This window comes from Chelonia mydas, chromosome 10, assembly GCF_015237465.2.
Source record: "Chelonia mydas isolate rCheMyd1 chromosome 10, rCheMyd1.pri.v2, whole genome shotgun sequence".
In the NCBI taxonomy this organism is placed as follows: Eukaryota; Metazoa; Chordata; order Testudines; family Cheloniidae; genus Chelonia; species Chelonia mydas.
In genome coordinates this window covers 22,879,675-22,898,949 of record NC_051250.2, presented here as the reverse complement: position 1 = coordinate 22,898,949, position 19,275 = coordinate 22,879,675, and the positions used below count along the sequence as shown (strand labels likewise).

At 41.0% G+C, this 19,275-nt stretch overlaps 1 protein-coding gene across 4 annotated transcripts in view; it reads right to left on the bottom strand.

Moving 5' to 3' along the window:
• The window catches only part of LOC102932729, a 152,358-nt gene that overhangs the window by 20,801 nt on the left and 112,282 nt on the right, over positions 1–19,275 (bottom strand). For 2 of the 4 annotated variants that reach the window (XM_043523560.1, XM_043523559.1), the window contains exons 49-61: positions 17,253–17,426; positions 16,282–16,489; positions 13,391–13,557; positions 11,194–11,306; positions 9,854–9,935; positions 8,395–8,532; positions 7,469–7,631; positions 6,612–6,733; positions 4,485–4,625; positions 3,137–3,250; positions 2,472–2,600; positions 1,677–1,838; positions 182–346 (exon numbers count right to left, since the gene is read on the bottom strand). In XM_043523560.1, the coding sequence (XP_043379495.1) occupies positions 182–346; positions 1,677–1,838; positions 2,472–2,600; positions 3,137–3,250; positions 4,485–4,625; positions 6,612–6,733; positions 7,469–7,631; positions 8,395–8,532; positions 9,854–9,935; positions 11,194–11,306; positions 13,391–13,557; positions 16,282–16,489; positions 17,253–17,426 (1,878 nt within the window). The remainder of the gene's footprint in view (positions 1–181; positions 347–1,676; positions 1,839–2,471; positions 2,601–3,136; positions 3,251–4,484; positions 4,626–6,611; positions 6,734–7,468; positions 7,632–8,394; positions 8,533–9,853; positions 9,936–11,193; positions 11,307–13,390; positions 13,558–16,281; positions 16,490–17,252; positions 17,427–19,275) is intronic. The other 2 variants (XM_043523561.1, XM_043523562.1) reach the window with 1 other exon arrangement.

The window sequence follows — 19,275 nt, the reverse complement described above, 5'->3', positions numbered from 1 at the left end:
TTTTTGATTTTTAGCCTGAATTTTCCCCATTTTACTGTCTTGTTAGTCATTTACTGCACTCACACAGATTAGAAGCTAGATGGCAGTATGACTTCAACAGAGAAAAAAATGACACTGGGAGTGCTATAAAGCCCTTATTTTAAAAGACTTCACAGATGTCTGTGCCCAGCATTAAACTCACTTCAAATTCCATCAAATATTTCTTCACTTCAGCTGTGCTGTTATTCTTTAAGGCTATTGTGAGCACCCCATCCTCTCTGACATCACCAGTATGGTGGAATCTGCCTTCTGACTGCAGGATGATATCTCCTCTGTTGAGCTGATGCTTTCCAGAGAGAACAATTACCTAAATATGGAAAATGTCAATATTTAGGCTTAGTTTTACTATGGAAATTAAGAAGAGTAAGAGAATCTGCAAGAGTTGCCACAGATCTTGGCACTCAGCAAAATGATGAACCACACTTGTCATTTCAGAAACCAATGCCTCTTGAAACGTACAGCTCCCTCTTACTCTATTGTGCCTCTAAATCTTTGTGATTTAACTACTGTACATTCCGCAATCACTTATGTCTACAAGACTAGATGAATGGTTGAACTAAAATTGCACTTCTAATAAAACAAGTGAATTTCTTTTTGCTCTTGTTCTGAACCACGGTAGCTGTCATTCTTGTAGATACTTTTTTATATATAAGCAGAAGATTTTTAAAGCAGGAGGATACATCCGATTTTAAAGTGGCATGTTAAAGATAGGCCCAAACTTCAGAAATAAACAATCCCAAATTTTGAGAAAGTTTTACTGGGACCAAGATAAGAACCCTATTTTTAACTGGGCCCAAACCTGCTGTGCTTGCCAACAAGGGAAGCGGCTGGGAAGAGACAAAATTTATTTTACAAATACAGACCTTAAGTATGCTGGTGAATATTTTGATGCTTTTATTATCTACAGGAAGCTCTGGATTCTAAGCATGAAAACAGGACAGAACACAGAAAGTTGACCAAACTTTGTGTGTGTAAACTAAAAACAAACATCAAACATGAGACCAAAGCTTGACCTCCAAATTCTACCACTAGCACCAGAGCCAGCACAGGCTGGGAATGCTCTCAAGGCAATACTCTGTAGCTAGGGATGAAGGTTTCAGAGTAGCAGCCATGTTAGTCTGTATCTGCAAAAGAAAAGGAGGACTTGTGGCACCTTAGAGCCTAACAAATTTATTTGAGCATAAGCATGTAGCTCACGAAAGCTTATGCTCAAAAAAATGTGTTAGTCTCTAAGGTGCCACAAGTCCTTCTTTTCTTGTTTCTAGGGATGAAGGAGAGCCTGGTATATTGCTCTCTGGTGACCTCTCTGACCAACAACTGGAACTGCATAGACGAGCTCTGGGAAAGGCAAGGGCCTTTGAGTACGGGCATGGGAATGGAGTGACTGGCATTCTTAAGGGGGACTAGAGAATCTCTCCAAATGGGGCATATATAAAAAAGTAATGAGAGTTTGGTGGTAACAACTATTTTTCCCCATCCCAAAATGCCATTCAATTTTTATTTATATTTTGCTAAATTCTAGAAACAAATATCTGGTGGTAACTTTTGTGGAAAGCTGAGACTCAATGAAAATCAGTCATTTCACTGGCAAATACTTGTGAATTGCAGTAGCAGCAATATACTAATATCCGACTTACATTTGGAAGGTCACACAGTGCAAGACTCATGTAATAATCCAGCCAAGTTGAGAAGTCTGTTTCTATTTTACCCAGCATATGTTGCTTGCTGCACGAGGTCAGAAAAACGTTCTCCAAAGTGGCTTCTAACTGAATTTCATCTGGATACAATGGTCTGTTTCTCTGTATTAAACCGAGAAAATACTCTGTTAATGTAGCAATTGAATGAAACATTATAGTTATCCAAAATAACAATTTTCCCCCACACATCAGGTTGCCAACTTCACTCCCCATCCCATGCTCATGGTTTGTTTCTGAACCAAAGGAAGGTCCAGTATACATACACAGCCAGCTAGCTGGCTGTGTCAGTTCTATGTCTCACCCAACTCCTGTTACCTAAAGAGCCAAAGCTTCAACATAATCCAAAAATACAGTTCTTTCACTAGGAAGCATGTTGGTTTACCAGCATAACTACTGGGCCCAAATGTATAGCATCATTGTACACTCAAGGCAAAAGTGATGCCTGTATTTTATTTCATTTGATTTATTCTTAGCTATTCTACAAATATTTTTCTTTTTCCACATGAAAATAAAGGAAATCCATAAATAGTGAAGATTTACAAAATAATAAGAAAAGTAACCTCCTTCAGCTCAATGGAAAATGCGTATAGACTGTTTCAAAATCCATTCTAGATTTTTCAGGGAGTTCTAAGGTGATTCATGTGAAATTCAAACACTAAGGATAAACCCTGTAGACACAGAAATTGCTCCTGCAAAGTATACGATGAGTAAACAGATATAGTAGCTTTCTGATACCTCATATGTCAGATTCTGTGTGATTTTTTTTCCATCCCAGTTCAGATCTAGATATTCAGTAAATAAGATTGTGGCTTGTTTTATAGACCCACATGCCTGAAGATTTCCTACAGTTAGTACTTTCTGAAGCTGGAAGAGAGAAAAATGGAATATACATGTTAGTGCCTTTGCCTGTCTTATATTTTCTTTCTGGAAAATTAGTTTACAGTTATACAAAATGCATTTTATAAACTCTTAGAGAATTGGCATCGTGGCACGTGCACCAAAGTAGAATCCATCCCGGTGCAGAGAGCTGTCGCTAGTGGAGCCTATGCACCATTTATGTTCTGCTTTGTTCCTATTGCGAAACTTAAGTGGTGTGTAGCTCTTGCCATGGTCATCAGCACAAGAGTGCATTTCATCCCGAATGCACAAATTATTTTTAGACTTGAAACGGAATTTGTCTGCGCAATTGTGAGAACACTTTAGATGGGAAAGGAATACAGTAAAGATTCCCCAGAGGTTTTATTCTACCCTCTCTAAAGGTTTGCTAAGAAAAAGTCTGCTTCAAATACAATAAAAACTCAGGTTTTCATGACAACAGAAGGGAAGCACTTTCAATTCTCATAGCGGTTAAGGCTCAGAAAGTAAAATGTGCCTACTCATATTGAACTCCAGATTCATACCTGACCTGAAGAAACTGCCACACAAGCATCCCAGAGGGTGATGTTGAACTTAGATTTATCTTCCAAAGTAATTTTGAAGTCAGCAGGCTGCCCACCATTCCAAGTGAGCTGTATCTAAAACCAGAAGAGAGAGATTTATACATTGATCCTGGGCTGCAGGACTAGAACTAATGGAACTGTCTGATAGAATCCTCCCAGAGAAGATGTCCAGTGGAAACAACCATATTTGTTGCAATAACTACTATGGAACGCCAGTATTTTCTATTCACAAAATGTTGAGGCATTTCTAAGTCTGTCCATGTTCCATGTCCTAGAGAGTGTGAATGTTCTACTGAATTGAATGCTGTCAGGCCTCAAAAACCACCTTCTGCTCCTCTTGGCAAATCCATAGATAAACTGAACTTTTAGAATGAAGTCAATGAAAGTCTTTCTGTTGACTTCATTGGGAATTGGATTGGGCTCACAGTCCTTCCTCAGCAAAACTACCCTTGAAATTAATAATTCCAGTGGGAGTTTTGCCTGTATAAGAACTGGAAAAACAAAACTTATCCCTAGGCAAATACTGATCACTACAGATACAATCACTTTTGTATGAAAACAAGTTGAGAGCTCTCTGTTATCTGTGCAAGGATCGGAAAGAAATCCCAAGCTCCAGAGAGAGCACTGCACAATTCATGCGGCTTATTATTGGGCATTATTATCCGCTTCAGGTGATAATTTACTGTGCAAATGCCATGTCATGCAGTGCAGTGCAGTGCAAATGCTATGTCATGCATACATCTTTCAGATAGGTCATGTAATATTTTCCATTTTTCTTATTTTGCGGTATGATTTGCAAACTATTTTTTCTATTCCTAGCATAAGCACTTTGCAGATAAACCTGGCCAAAATGTATTTTAAATCCTTTTTCTTTTCATGCAACAGATTTCCTCATTGCTCCCTACCTTCTCTTTTGTGTGGGACTTTCATTTGGAGCCTAAAAACTGAAGTTCTGTCTGCTCTGTATATACATTAAAGAACTCAGAGCAGTTTTTATAGGAATAGGGATTTATGTGGCCATTCTAGGCCAAAATTCATTTGACCCCTTCCCCCCCACTGCTGTGCCCACCAAAGTGCAGCATGTACATTGGACATTAGTAAAATGTTATCAGTTCCCAAGAGTATCTGATAAAGCACGGTTGTGTGTATATACTTAGAAAAGGAAATAATTGACACTAGGACACAGCAATGTTTGCTAAGTTACAGCTGTCCAATGGTGATCACTGTATACAGCTCTGGAAATGAAGGATACAGTATAAATATATTATTATAGATATTATTTAATTTGCAGCACCTCTCATTATCGTACCTGCTGGTTGTACTTTCCACCTTTTCTTTCAGACAGGGAACTGACCTCCAGTTGCCTCAAGGAGAAATTAAACGGGTGAGCAACAGTGGCTCGGTACTTTACATGCTCTTTTCCAAATTTCAGGGAAGATGAAACGAATACCTGGGAAACATCAACAGACACAGAAAAGTCTTGAGTAACAAAACTCCTTACACTAACTGAGCTGGGCAATCCAGCACAAAGCTGTTTTTGTAGTTTTTACTCACATGAATGACATGCTTAGCACTAGAAGTCAATTTTAGAGTTAGGGCATTCTTACTATCTAAATCTCCTCTGTGGTTTCAGGAGGATGCAGCATTTCTCTTTACCAGTGCACTAAGGCCATCATCCTGCAAAGACTTACGTATGTGTAACACCAACAGAACCCAGTCATCGGTGGGCAGGATCGAACCTGGAACCTCTGGAGCTAAATACATGACCCTCTACTGCATGAGCTAAAAGCCATGTGGCTCTTAGCTAAGACTCTAGAGCAGACTCATTAAATCTCTCTCTCTAAGTGGTCTTGGTGCCACTAGATGGGATAGAACGCCACACACAGGTGGTGTGTGGGTTACACATGCACTTAACTTTAAGCACTGCAAGCAGTTCCATTGGCTTCAAGAAGACTTCTCATGGCATGTGAAGTTTAAGTATATGCATAAGTTTTCCAGAATTGGGGTCTAACTTGTGTAGTGTTATGCAAGAACTGTTTAACATCACACACCACACATGGAAATGGCAGCATACATTTCAGCGGAGGTTCAACTGTTCCTAGTATATCCCTCTTCTAAATTTCATTTGGGATATTGATGCTTGTACATTATTACTCTAAGGGAAGCTTGATCCTTTATGGAGGCAAACTCATTTTCCGCTATGGTAATGAGTTTTATACTTTGCTTTTCCCCTTCCCATCATTAAGAAAATAATACTCTTTGAAATATACCTGTCTTGAGTAACATTACGCCAGTGTAACAACCTGTTTATTGCCTCAGTATGTTGGTAATTATACCTTAGATACAAATTCAGAGTACACATAATTTGCTTTAAGTCAGAGCTTGAGATGAACTCAACTATTCAGCCATGTTTCTATGTTATAACTGAGATTATTAAATTATGGTCCTTTACTTTACCAATTATTTTTAAAGGCAGATTTGCTCCTTTATTTTAAAAACTGAAACTGGTTTACCTGTTACAGTGTAAAATGTATTAAAACAATGAGGAGGCCAGTGGTGCCTTAAAGACTAACAGATTTATTTGGACATAAGCTTCCGGGCTTAAAAAACGACTTCTTCAGTCTTCATCTCCTTCAGTCTTCAGAATAAGTGGTTTTTAACCCACAAAAGCTTATGCCCAAATAAATCTGTTAGTCTTTAAGGTGCCACCGGACTCCTTGTTGTTTTTTTGGATACAGACTAAAACAGTTACCCCCCTGATAAAATGTATTAGACATTTTATGCCAAATGTATCATTCTTATTGCTAATTAGGAGAAATCAAAGAAGAAAAGGCTGTGATTAAATCACTGATGTTAAAAATGCCTGCCACTTGGGGTATTTATTGTCTAACTCCTGTTAGTATGAATCTGACCCACTTCATTGAAAGAAACAATCTCTTAATCCCTTACAACCACCTCCCCACCTTCAGTGGCTTCTCACCTAATTCAAAATTCTTTTTTTAGCTTTGAAATTCCCCAAAGACTTGCTCCATTCTACCTCTTTGACCCTATATCCATCCTCTGCCCCATCCTGGTCATTTGCACCTTCAATCTTGGCCTGCATGTTATTCTGAATAGCTGTTTTTTGCCCTTTCATTTGGGATGAAATTCCTTCAGTCTTCCACTCTGGACCATTTCCATTTAGCCTTTGGTTGCCTCTCTTTGTAAAGCAGTTTGTAGGGTTGCTGTCTGAAGGATGTTGCATACAATAAAAGGTATTGCATTTAAGTAGTTCCACTAAGAATAAGGACTGCTCCACATTCATAGTTTTACAAAGTTATCTTAAGTCTACAGTTTTTCTTCTGCTCAAATTCCTTGACTATCTTTCTGTCTCATTTAGTCTTTTCAAAAACACTTGATATTCCACAAATCTCTTCTGTGCTGTGTGCTGTTTTACCTGGTCTTTGTTGTTCCAACCAATGGTGACATCATCCTGATGATTGTGTGTTGAATGCTCCACATACATGTTGATCTTCGAATGCCAGGGGAAAGGAATGGAGAGAGGATGGAAAAACTCCACTAAAAGAAAGAGTTCAAACAGATTAACTTCAGATTACCATGCTGGTTTTCTGTTACTTTTAATTAGTCACAGTGCACATGACATAGCACCTCAAGAAGACAAGGACAACATTTGGCACTTAGCAAGAACGTCTTTTTCTCATAAAATCATTTTTTGTGCCACGTGTTGATTTCTACTGACTACAAAGAACCACAGAAGGGGGAAAAATTCTCTATTTACTAATAAATCAACCATGCAGTAATTAAAATGGAGACATCTGCTCAAAAGAAATTCCTGTAGGGAACACCAGGAAAGTTGTTATTTTCAGATGAAGAAATCTCAGCATCGGGGGCTAGATGATCTTTCTAGACAGATGCCTTAGAAAGGTGGGAGTGGTAAAGGGCCACTGCTCTAGGGAGAACACCACAAGGCAATGTGCACAATGCCCCTGGGGCTCCTGGGCTGCCTTGGTGGAATGTAATTTATTACAAGCAGTTTCTGAAGAAGGCCATATGAAATAACCTAGCTCACTTTACAGTCTCATTCCAAAGGATAGAAAAAAAGGGCCCAATATTGAAGTCCTTACTCCTTGAATTCATTGGCAACTTTGCCTGAGCAAGATCTATAGGATTGGTCCCAAAATGTTTGAACTTATCTGGCATTAAAATATTTAGATAACCAGATTTTGTGTCCTTCACTTTTAAGTTTCCTTTATTTTCTGCTATCAAGGCTTCCTAGAAAGTTGAGAAACCTACCCTTAATGTCATGACCTCCAGATAACTTTGGGAAGAGTCCAGTGTAAGTGCCAGTTACTTTTACCTCCTTGCCATCCCACAGCACAATGTGTCTCAGCAAATGAGTTCTGTTACTTTTGTGGTAAACCGTCATGAACACAAGCTGCCTTGGAAGAAATTTTAACTGAAAATAGAATCGGGGGAGGAATCCATTAAAAACCAGGACTTTGGAGACAGAAAAATCTAAAATGTGTAATTTGGGATTGAATTCACTGGGGCCAGTGGTTATCTATTAAATAAATGTTTGTATAAATGTTTGTCAATTCAACGGAACCCTGATCCTTCACTGAGGCTTTTAGTTACTACCATTATATAAATGACAGTGCACGTCTGCTGTCAAATACCCTACTCTGTCTACTGTAACCAAACATACATAGTACTGTAACCTCTTTACAATATCTGTTTTTGTACACTTATTGCTTACTCTGCCATCTCTATCTGACCACACCTATTACAGTATTCTCTCTATTGCACCACAGTGTCACCATTTAAAAAAAAAATCCAGTGTTTGCACAAGCAGTTACTACAAACAGTGGTAGAAGACGTTTTTACAGTTTTCTTCTCTACTTAGACTAGGAAGTATGTGTGGTAACTGTGTAGCAAGAGTTGGCCAATATTCAGTTTTGAATATATTACAACATTTTCTCTACAGCATGTATTTGTATACACTGTGCACTGTCTATGTGCATGCGCAGACAAACCCCAAACCAAACAGTGGTTACATTGTTGGACACTAAACTAAACTAACCGTGATCCGTAGAATACTACAGGCCTACTCCTGCTGCTAATGTAGTCGATAGCAAAGCTCCTAATGGCTCCAACAGGAGCAGGATTAGTCCTAAGCATGGACACAAAATGACAGTGGCTATTTAGCTGATGGTACCAACCTGGGGCATTGTGTGCATCATTTCAATGACTTTTCTGTAGCTGGTCTCAGTGAAAGTTAACTTAGTTGTAAGATGGAAATCCTTTTTTTCCATCCTGATAGACAGCCTGCCTTCTGCTTCCCTCATGGAGTAATTTACCTATGGGAATTCCAGTTAAAGTGAAAGAGAAAACTGACTTAATTAGACTCAGACTCTTGTTTCTGTGGCAGAGTATATTACACGGAAAGGTGGATGTGATTTGTCATTTTCTTTCTTACATTCATATTGTAGCATGAAAGGTTACAAAAACAGACTGTTCTCAATGTGTGTGTCTGTCACGGAAGTCACGGATTCTGTGACTTTCCATGACCTCCGTGACTTCTGCAGTGGCTAGTGCTGGCTCAGGGGCTGCCCAAGCCGGGAAGCCCCTGGGCCGCCAGCAGCAGCAGTTTGGGTGTGTGGGAGGGGGCTCAGGGCTATGGGAAGAAGTGCTTACCTCGGCGTAGAGGGTCTCCCCAGCTCCCACCAACACGGTGCAGCTCCTAGGGGGAGGGGCCAGAGGGCTCCACGCACTGCCCATGGCTTTAGGCACCACCCCCGCAGCTCCCGTTGGCTGCAGTTCCTGGCCAATGGGAGCTGCAGAGCCGGCGCTTGTGGTGGGAGCAGTGTGCAGCGTCCGCTTGGCTGCCCCTCCCCCTAGGAGCTGCAGGGACATGCGGATCCGGGTAGGGAGGCTGCCAGCCCCGCCAACCCTCCCCCACCCCAGCACCAGCGGGGGTCCCAGGCCGCACGCCGCCATCTGGCCCCCCTTCCCCAGCACCAGCGGGGTTCCCGGGCCACCCCCCAGCACCTGCAGCGCCCCTGGACCGCCCCACCACAGCACCCCCAGCCCAAGTCATGGACAGGTCACAGGCTGTGAATTTTTGTTTATTGCCTATGACCTGTCCGTGACTTTTAATAAAAGTACCCGTGACTAAAACGTAGCCTTCCTCATAAGGAATTAGGCTTTGTTACTCTGGCAATAACTGCTCACACACAAATAGTCTACTTTCTCCTGTGGACAATGTTATTCTTTCCCTTCCCTACTTTGCTTTTGTATTCCACACCCACTGCTAGTAGCCAGTTTCCAGAACAATTTCCTCAGTGACCATTGTTTTTTTAAATAACCAACATAATTATAAATACAGCTTTGGGACAGCAAAAGAAATTCTTTTTGGATACAAAATTCTGGCATTGCTTTATCCAGTGTTTAGGAAATGGAATCTACTGATATAAATGAATCCCCCCTATTGTGCTAGGAATGCTGACAATTATTGCTTTGGAACATATCCAGCATCTTGGAAATGTGCTGTGCCAAAAAAACCCCACCAATAATAAAAAATTAATAGTTGTTAGTGCTAGAAATCCTGCTGTTAGAATCTTGAAAAATTAGATGGGTGTAGCAAAAGACATGGAGAGTGGATAACCTGTAGATAGTTACCTTTGAAGAAAGTTCAGCTGTGCTGGGGAAGTATTGAAGAAGGAAGGGGACATTCTGTAGGGCTTTTATATTCAGTTCTTCACTAGAGGAAAGAAATACATTGTTTGGACAAAAATATTTCTAAAACTACTCATGAGTCACTGGAACACAACACTCAAAAGGGTCCAAACCACTGCTGGAATACGTGGGTGCAACTGCATAGGCCTCTGAATCTACCAGAGTCTCGTGAATTATGAATTGCACTTAATAGACTTGTTAAAGGCAAAAGAAATGAAATGACAAATTCTGACCTCTATGGAAGATATGCATTCCAAGGAAGTCCAATATATAGGAATATGATTTTTTTGGAATGTATCACATGCGCATCACTGATTTAAACATGGGACTTGTACTAGGAATATGAGGCTATTAATGCAGTCAGTCATTGTTTCCCGATGAAAATTTGCTATGGTCAGAATTCTAGCTAAATGTGAATGAGTTCTTAGTGCAAAGGTCCCTGGCTGGAATATACTGAAATACATGTGTAATATTCCAGAATTTCAAGAGCCAAAATAATACATCTCTTAGACCCCTTAAAAAGCTCAGAAGTTTGTGCATTAGTCTTTCCAAGTCCTTTCTATTATGATATTTTCTATCTAATCCTTCTGAAGTGAATCACTTTTCTATAAATCTTTCATAGAACATCCTTGAAAAGTTTTAGAAGAATTCTGGAAATAAACACCGTAAATACCACAAGTGCTATGCATCAGAGTGCCCCCAAATTAGAAGAATCAGGAAGTCTTCACAATTTGTACTGAGGTTTAACTGTGCTGAAGTGACTTTAATGGGAGTTAAAACACATGCTTAGAGTTAAGGCATGGGCTTAAGAACTTTGCTGGGTCAGAGCCTCAGTCATCTGGTCCCCGCCAAAGGAATACGGTGGCAAAACTCCATGGAAATGCTGCCAGTCTCCTGCCTGGGGAAGTAAGGAAGTGGAGATTTCTTGCAGAGGGATTCTACAGTTTCTTCATAGAAATGTGGGAGGAGGAGGCAGATGGTCAAGAGGCCAGCACAAAACATGCATCTACTTTCCCAAGCCCCTGTGTTTGGAGCAGGCTAGGGGAACAGCAGACCATGCCTACTAAATTTTCCCTATCACCAGCAATTAGGGACTGATACCATTCTTCAGCCCCGCATACATTTCCCTGAGCTAACATCCTGTTTATTAGGGCTGTGTATTTTATTTAAGGATTTATTATCCACTTCATTAGTATTTGGGCCATTTAATAAGGCCTTAACTGTATTTCTGTGATCTCACCAGCCGAATTCAAACTTTACAATAACCAAAATCACCCTCTCACCTTTGCTGTTCATTTTTCACATTGATGGTGACTGAGAGGTTTGTATTTGGTTCACAGGTCAACTTCATAGAGCCTTCAATTTCACTTGCAGTTAGGACTTCGAGGAACGCTATCTGGGGGGTAAGCAGAAAGACAGCAAACAGAACGTGTAAAGGGCAGTCTCTCACTATAAGGCTCTGTGGTACAAAGCTAGTTTCTAGTCTCTACAAAGCTAGCGTTGGAGCTGCTAACTCAAGCAAAGCCCAATGCAAAGTGTCCCATTATACAACACACAGTAAAACATGCAGGGTCTTTTAGCTCTTCACAATAAGTTATATGGGTTGTGTGCCCCTTGCAATGTTCCTCAGAGTTGCCCAAGTCATGATGTTGCTTTAATGTATCTTAAAGTGCTGGGCAAAGAAGTAAAGAGCTGACCAGTGGATGACAATTCTGCTTTGTGGCAGCTTTCAAGGTTTCAACATTTGTTTTCATTCCATGAACAAACCTTCTGAATGATTTAATGAAAGTAGGAGTGTGTGTGTGTCAGTCAGTCTCACTCAATGTAGCCGGGTGATCAGAGCACTGGCCTTGGGAGGTGGGAAGCCCATGTTCAAATTGCTGCTGTCTGATTCAGCGCAAATGTTTTCATGCCAGATCAGACAGAGCAGAGACTTGAACCTGCGTCTTCCATAAAAAGTTTATGGAAACTGACAGCTCTACAAAGTGTCTCTGCTTTAGCAAAGCAGCGTATTTGCTGAATCAGCTCTGCTGCTCACATTTGATGATTTAATAGCTGGTGACTTTAAAACTGAGCTATAGAGGAGCATCGGGAGACTTAAATAATATTAAATGGTATTTCCTGCCTTAGCAGTTATAATGCTGACTTACATATTTCTGAATGGGTTGGTTTAGAAGTAGACCCCTCCCCATTTTCCATCTGGATCCCTTGATTATCATAGTTAATCATACTAAAATAGACAATGCAGGCTTAACTCCCTTAACCTCATTTGTAGTAAACTCCGATGCACTCCAGAGCTGTACTGTGTTAATACTGTGTCCATGGACACCGGTTAACATAAATGTATCCATAGGACTTACATGCTTATAGACTTATTGGGAGATACCACATTTAGAGCTTGATCCTACAAGATGCTGAATTGTCCCTCATGGTACTGAGTACCCTCAAGTCAGCATGTGTGATGTATGCTGAGTCAGCAGGAGCTGAGGGCACTTAGCTCGTCACTGGAGTGCTCAATAATTCAGAGTTAACCCATGCTTCCTACATGCATAAAGCACTGAAGGAGTCAGCGTGTCAGCGCTCTTCCTTTTCTCATGGAGACTTTTAGAGGATAAGACGTTACAATAAAAGATCTCAAGGTGGGAAAAGCAAGAGTGTAGTTCCTGTCCTCTTCAGTAAGATGTTGGTATTAAATACTTAATACTAATTTCAACATTGACAATATGAGGATCTAATATGGATCTAATATTTATTTTAAGAAGAATGTACCTTAATCTACATTCTGTCTCCTAGCTACACATTATCTCATCTCAGGTAGGAGGCTACATCAGGCGCTTACTAGTACTACTTCTATGCGTTACCCAAGAGAAGGTGAGGAGACATTCCAACCAATACCCTTCCCAAGAGATGAATGTGTGCAGTTTTTTGCTGACCCCAGTGGGTGGCTTGGAAGCTTGAAAATATTACTTGAATAGTAAATTGCTTGAGTATGGTGAGAGGCAGTGAAACGTGCGGCAGTCATTGCATCTGGTCAAATGTCCCTGCTAAAGAGCTACAAATGATTTAAACCAAAACACAGTGATTCTATATCAGGGTTGTGTGAAAAAGCTGTTTTCAGGAAAGTCTTTCTGGTTTGCTAAGAATCTGTTCAATTAGAAAATGTGATCACCATGGCTTATTGTAAATCTGCTCCTTTCTGAAGTGCATGTTTAATCACGTAAGAACAGAAATTTCTACTAGCTACTGGATTTACTTGGAAGTGGACTGTTAGCTCTGCATGATATTTATTTATATTAATTAAATATTTGGATATGCTGAGCCAAGACCTGCTCTCACCTACCCCATTCTAAATCTGGAGTACTGCCACTGATGTTACAATGGATTCGTGCCAGTGTAACTAAAATTAAAATTATTATCCATGGTAACTCAATACACTCCTCTGAACAAAGCACACAAAGCTATCTATCTATGTTTTATTACCTTACTCATGAAGGGAAGTCCCAGATGCTTGAGAACAGTTATTGAATGTTTTACCTCTGCCATCAGTTCAAATGTATCATACAATTCAAAGTCAGTAACAGCATCCATATTCAGAGTTATATATTTGTCATCATATTGAATGTCAAAGGTCGTCTTGGCTTTGTTTGCTAAAAGCAAGGAACATAACATTAATCATGCCATTTTAATGGGCTCCATCCCATTCAGTGCAGGCTTATACAAAACCGAAAGTGCCAGTGAATACACCTTTAGAGTAAAGCCATAAAACATCAGACACTCTAGAATGGCATGGGCTGTGGTCTTGGGTTTGCTGAGCCCAAAAACTGGGTTCTTTAATTGCATTTGTATATATTAAGCCAGGATCTAGCAAAGCACTTAAAAGTTATACACAATCTTAAGTATGCGAGTGGTCTCATAGGAGTCAATGTGCTTTGCAAGATCAGGGCTTTATTGTCTGTCAATACACATGGTTTTTATAGCACCCAGCATACTGGCATAGTTTCCTTTGGCAAATAAGACCTGTTTTGAGGTCAAATGCTCCCCTCTATTACAAATAGAGATTATCATAATATTTCAAATGAAATTTTTTGTTCTTTTTCCCCCTTCCACTCCCACTTTTTCACTAGCAAAATGGGAAAAGGACATAAAAACAGCAGGGGAAAAAGGGGGGAACATGAAACCCAGAAACGTTTTAGAGAAGCAGGCAAAAATGTGGAGAGGCATGCAGTAAGCTAGCTTGTGATCCAGTTAGTAGCTGGCTCAATGAGAGTGAGCACCTATTAACAGCTAATGGAAACACACCTTTTGATTTAAGTAGTAGGGCTTTAGCTATTGGTACTGAAAGTACTGGTTTGGTCCCTGTTGACCTCCATGACACCTGTGCTTACATGACTGTGGGTTCCTTACATTACAGAGTTTACCTAAATGTGACCATTCTTCCATTTGGGCACAGAAGACACTTATTGCAGTGGGAGATAGGAAGTAAAGATGGAGATAAGGTCTACAACCTCTAGTGCCATGCAGCTGTGGTGGCTCCTTCAGTGTTGATGTTTGGAGGGTAGGCTGGCATGTGACAAGTGGCTCTGCCTGCACCTAAACAGATCCACAGGTCAAGCCATGTGGTGGTGGTGAGGTTTATGGTTGCCATGGGAGACTACTATAGCCCTTCATACACAACTGCTAGCCAATTCACCTAGGTCAAGCCTTCTCTTGGTGCAGGGACCAGGTTTAGACCAGTGGTGCCAACTGAGGGGGCTCGTGTGTGTGTGGGGGGGGGGTTGTGCCACCTCTGCCCCTCGCCTTTTGCCTTGCTCAAAGTTCCGTAGGCCACAGAGCCAGAGGCCAGGGCCTGACCACTCCAATGCAGTGGTACCTGGCACACAAGGTTGCAACGCCACTCAAATTTGACCTGGCCACTCCTTCATCCAGATGAGGAGCTGCTGGGCCAAATGGTGTTGGCAATGTGGCAAAAGGAAATCTGTTCCTGTACAGCAGAGCACAGGGGAGTCTGCCAAGAATTCGACTCCTAGCAGCACCGGCTCATGCCCTGTGTGAGTAAGAGAGGCGGAGACTCCTTGACCAAGGGAGACCCGGGATCTCTGTGGAAAGAAGGGAGGGGGGAGATGAGCAGGAACCAGCACATGGTATTAGTGTCAACCTTTCATTTTATCTAAGCATTATGAGGCAAATGTTAGCGATGGTGCGTGGCCTGAATAACTGGGCTGTGTGCTCAGGATGCACAAGGGCTTGAGGGAAGAAACCTTTCCCTCCACCTACGCTCTGTTGCCAGGACTGCAGCAATGTGTGCTCCAATGGAGTCCCTGTCATCACTATTGACAAATAAACCCTGCACTGTAAATCCCTTTGGACCTGTGCTCTGCTGCTGCACACAGTGGTTGGTTTCTGCACCCTGTGTGGGGGCTCCCAATCCTACCCTCTCCCACTGCAAACAGCAGAACTGCATTGGTTCCCTATGATTAGGGCCCTCCTACAAAACCCCAAATGGAAATCTCATCACTATTGGATGCACTTCTGTTTTGGGGGAGTAGGGAGAATTCCATGCTGCAAGTGGTGTTTGGTGGATCTGGGGGGTTTTTTGGTTGCTTTTTTTGGTATGCAACAGATGACGGGCAGGCTATTAACCAGTTTGATCATTAATTGATCAACGTTTGCCTTGTATTTCAGTTCTTCTCATTGTTACATAACGGGAAAGAATGTATGTGATGGAGACATATGTGCAATAGTTTGACTGCTTAAAAAAAAACCCTAGAGACTCATCTTTCACAGTATTAATGATTCCAGAACTGCTGAATTGTTTCAGCATAGGTAGCTAAAATAGCCTGTAAAAGCTGGTTGGAAGCTGAAGACAAAATTATACCTGAAGCAATTTGTGGTAGAGTGAGTGCCCTCTTGGGGTTAGGGCTCTGACCTGGGACTCAGGAGATGTGGGTTCAATGCCCAGCACTGTCACAGATTCTCGGTGTGACCTTGGCAAGTTATTTTCCCTTGGTGCCCCTCATTTCCCCATCTATAACACGGCAATAATGCTAACCTTTCTCCCACATTTTATCAATCTTGTCTAATTCAATTGTGAGCTCTTGGGGTAGAGACTGGTGTTTTGCATTGTATTTGTACAGCATCTAGCACCATGGGGCCCTGACCTCAACTGGAATACAAAAATTAATAGATCTAACTCATCTCATGCCATACACATTTTTAAGTGCTACCATTTTTATTGGAGAAAGGAAATACTGTGACTTTTTAGACAGTATCGGTGGCACACAGCAAATCAACTTGCAAAGAATTACACAAAAAGTAGTAACGAACACAAAGTCCTGTTGCATAAAAAGACTACAAAAAAACCAGCATCCTACCTAGTTTCTGTAACACAAGAGTCAGATTGGTCGCCTTAGGGTAGCCAAATGCCAGTAGTGCCTCACTGTTATGTACACTTTGACAGAAAATTTCCATTTGCTGGCCAATGTAACGAGAGTTAACTGTGTATGTGACTGATGTTCGTCCAGTCATAATTTGCACACGTCTCTCTTGAGTGGAATTTAATATTTGAAGGGACACAACCATCTGATAAAAGATATGTATATGTACTGAAAACAGACATTCAAAGACAATATCCTGGCCTGTTCCTTTTCAGAGAAGGACAGCAGAAGGAAAAGTTACTTTTATCTACAATTGTTACTAAAATCGACCCATAAATAGCAGAGCTTTAACCCATTCATTCATTATCTATTAACATTTCTAGTACCAAATAGATCCACTAGAATGAACTGCAATTTAACTTGAGTTTAATCAATTGTAGGAATCAATTTTATGTCACATATTGCTTAAGTTACACCTTATCCCATAAAAAGATGAAAATATATCTAAGATTATACAATAAACCATTGATGTGTGCACACACACAGTTTAGAAGACAGGAGGATTTTTCTCTTAATTCCATGAGGGGACATTTAAGGAAATATTTCCCAGTAAAGTACACATTCCCATTAAAATCATGGGAACTGTGTCTCACTGAGCAATGCAATGCTCTGAAAATCTCTCTCTTCAGGACTTGCATAGCATTTTAAATGCCTGATCATCACATGCTCTATACTATCAAAGATCAAAATGGAATAGACTGGTTCACAAACCAGCAAATTCATCCTTAAGGCTTATATTTTGGCTTTACTTAGATTGTAAACTTTTGGGGGCAGATCCCATCTTTACATTCTGTGGGTGCACAGTGCCTAGCACAGCAAGGTTCTGGTCCATGACTGGAGCTTCTTGGTACTACTGGATTACAAATAATAAATAATAATTCATCAAACTATTTTAAAATGAAAAATACCTGGATCGATGCTGAGACTCCAAGTTGTATCAGCCATGGCCAATTGTGCTGGAAATTCCCAGTCAAGTCAGTTCTTGCCTCAGTCTTTTGGATTTGTCCTCCCAGAACCATCAGGCAAGAACCATAGAGTGTTTGGATACTGAAACTCTTGATATCTTTGAGGTCAATGGTAGCCTGTGCGCGATAATATCAATGATATGAAAAAGGGTGAGTTTACAAAAGTTAGAGCTCTCATTAGTCAGGATTCCCTTTTCAGTTCAGGATGCATCTTTGAGAAGAGGTGTAAAAGAGAAGTCCTAGGAGCTTGTGGGTCATTAAGGATCACATGACACTTTTAGAAAGGGAAAGTTAACTTTGGTGTTTAGCATGAAATTCCAATCTGGGTAATTACATTCTGGTTACCTTAGTGTTCCCAGCCTCCATCATCTCCAGACAGTTTGTTTCTTCTCCCCTTGTTTTTCTGTTCAGTGTTGTTAAACACATGGTGCCCTGTTACTCTGCACTAGCTCTCTGTTGCTCTCAGGTGCAATTCAAGGTAGTGTTGACATTGATTTATAAAGCCCTTGCAGGTTTGGGGCCCTGCTACTTAAGCGTTTGCCCCTCTCCTTGTGCATCAACACAACAGGGGAATTCAGCTCACACATCCTTATTCTTAGTCACTGATTGTCCGGGTGCTGGCATAGTGGAGGGCCCTTGGCTCTGGAATTTACTTTCTCCCTGACAGAGCCCAAATCTCAGGGTGTAAGGCAAAACCAGTCTTGCCTGAGGTGGCCCCTTCATTTCCCTTGTTCCTTTCAGCTTAATTAATAGAATCAGCATTGAAACCGTACATTGACGTTTATCCACACATTTCTGTACTGTTTTGCAAATGTCTGTGCATGTGCCCAGAGACCTACAGTGTGAAAGAAATTTTAAAAAATAAATAAGGAAATAAATTTCTCCTGCATTTTCAATTCCATCAGCTGTTCTCCTTCCCATCCTAAAATGCCACATTGCTACATGCTGTTAAACAAGTTGTTGTGTTTCAACCCAGAGGTGGCCTTAATTTGGAGATGGATCCTTGTGTATAATGGGTGATGGGCTTTGAGGGGAAAGGCATTATGTACGTGTCATATTACTAAATAGAAGCGTATTACCATAGTGAGGCCAGGACAGCTAATTGCAATTATTGCTTATTAATTAGTACATTATGAATTTTTAAAAAGCATAAGGTGTGATGTTTACAAACAAAACATTGAATTCTATTTTCCAGAGATGTAGCATACTATAAGTGAACAGCATACCTTTCATTTGTCTGTCTAGGTTAAAAAGCCAGTAGTACCAGACAAACTTTTATTGGGTGTCTGCGATGATTGAGGTACTATTGGGAGGAAGCGTTAAACTGTTTTCAGCTTCTGCTTCCTATCCCATAAACAGGGCGTGTGGTTCTTGCCATTTACTTCTAAACCCCCTGAGGGAACCTGGTGCTCTGCAAATAAATTTCAAGCTTCAAAGCCACATTTCCCAAGTATGTATGTAGCACGCCCTCCTCCCCTCGGGCCGCTTTATTGCAGAAGAGTAGTTAGAGATATTTGGAAAGCCACACATTTTTTTCTATCTCTGCAATTTAACCCAGGCATTTATTTGTAAGCTTTTACCCTAACCTCTTCCACGCAGCTATGGTGTTAATCGGCAGCTGGTGCCATCTCACGGGTCTCTATCTCACAAAGGTTCTCAAGTGTTTAATTTCATTAGGCATTTCAGGGACATATTGTTGAAACCAAAGAGCCCAAAACCATATGAATAAAAACCCGGTCCAGTTCTATATATTGCATTTCTGAAGTGGCTCACGGCATGTTGAGATCCTGTGGACCGTGTGGTCACACCTCGTCAGTGTGCTGCATGGGGCGGTACATGATGCTTTGGAGCAGAGCTTCACCATCATCTCAGATGGCTTGCACAGGAGCAGCAGCAGCAGGTGAGGGGCATGTGAGGGAGGAAACCTAAATGCTGACAGTTTTAAAAGAGGAAGCAGGGCAGGCTG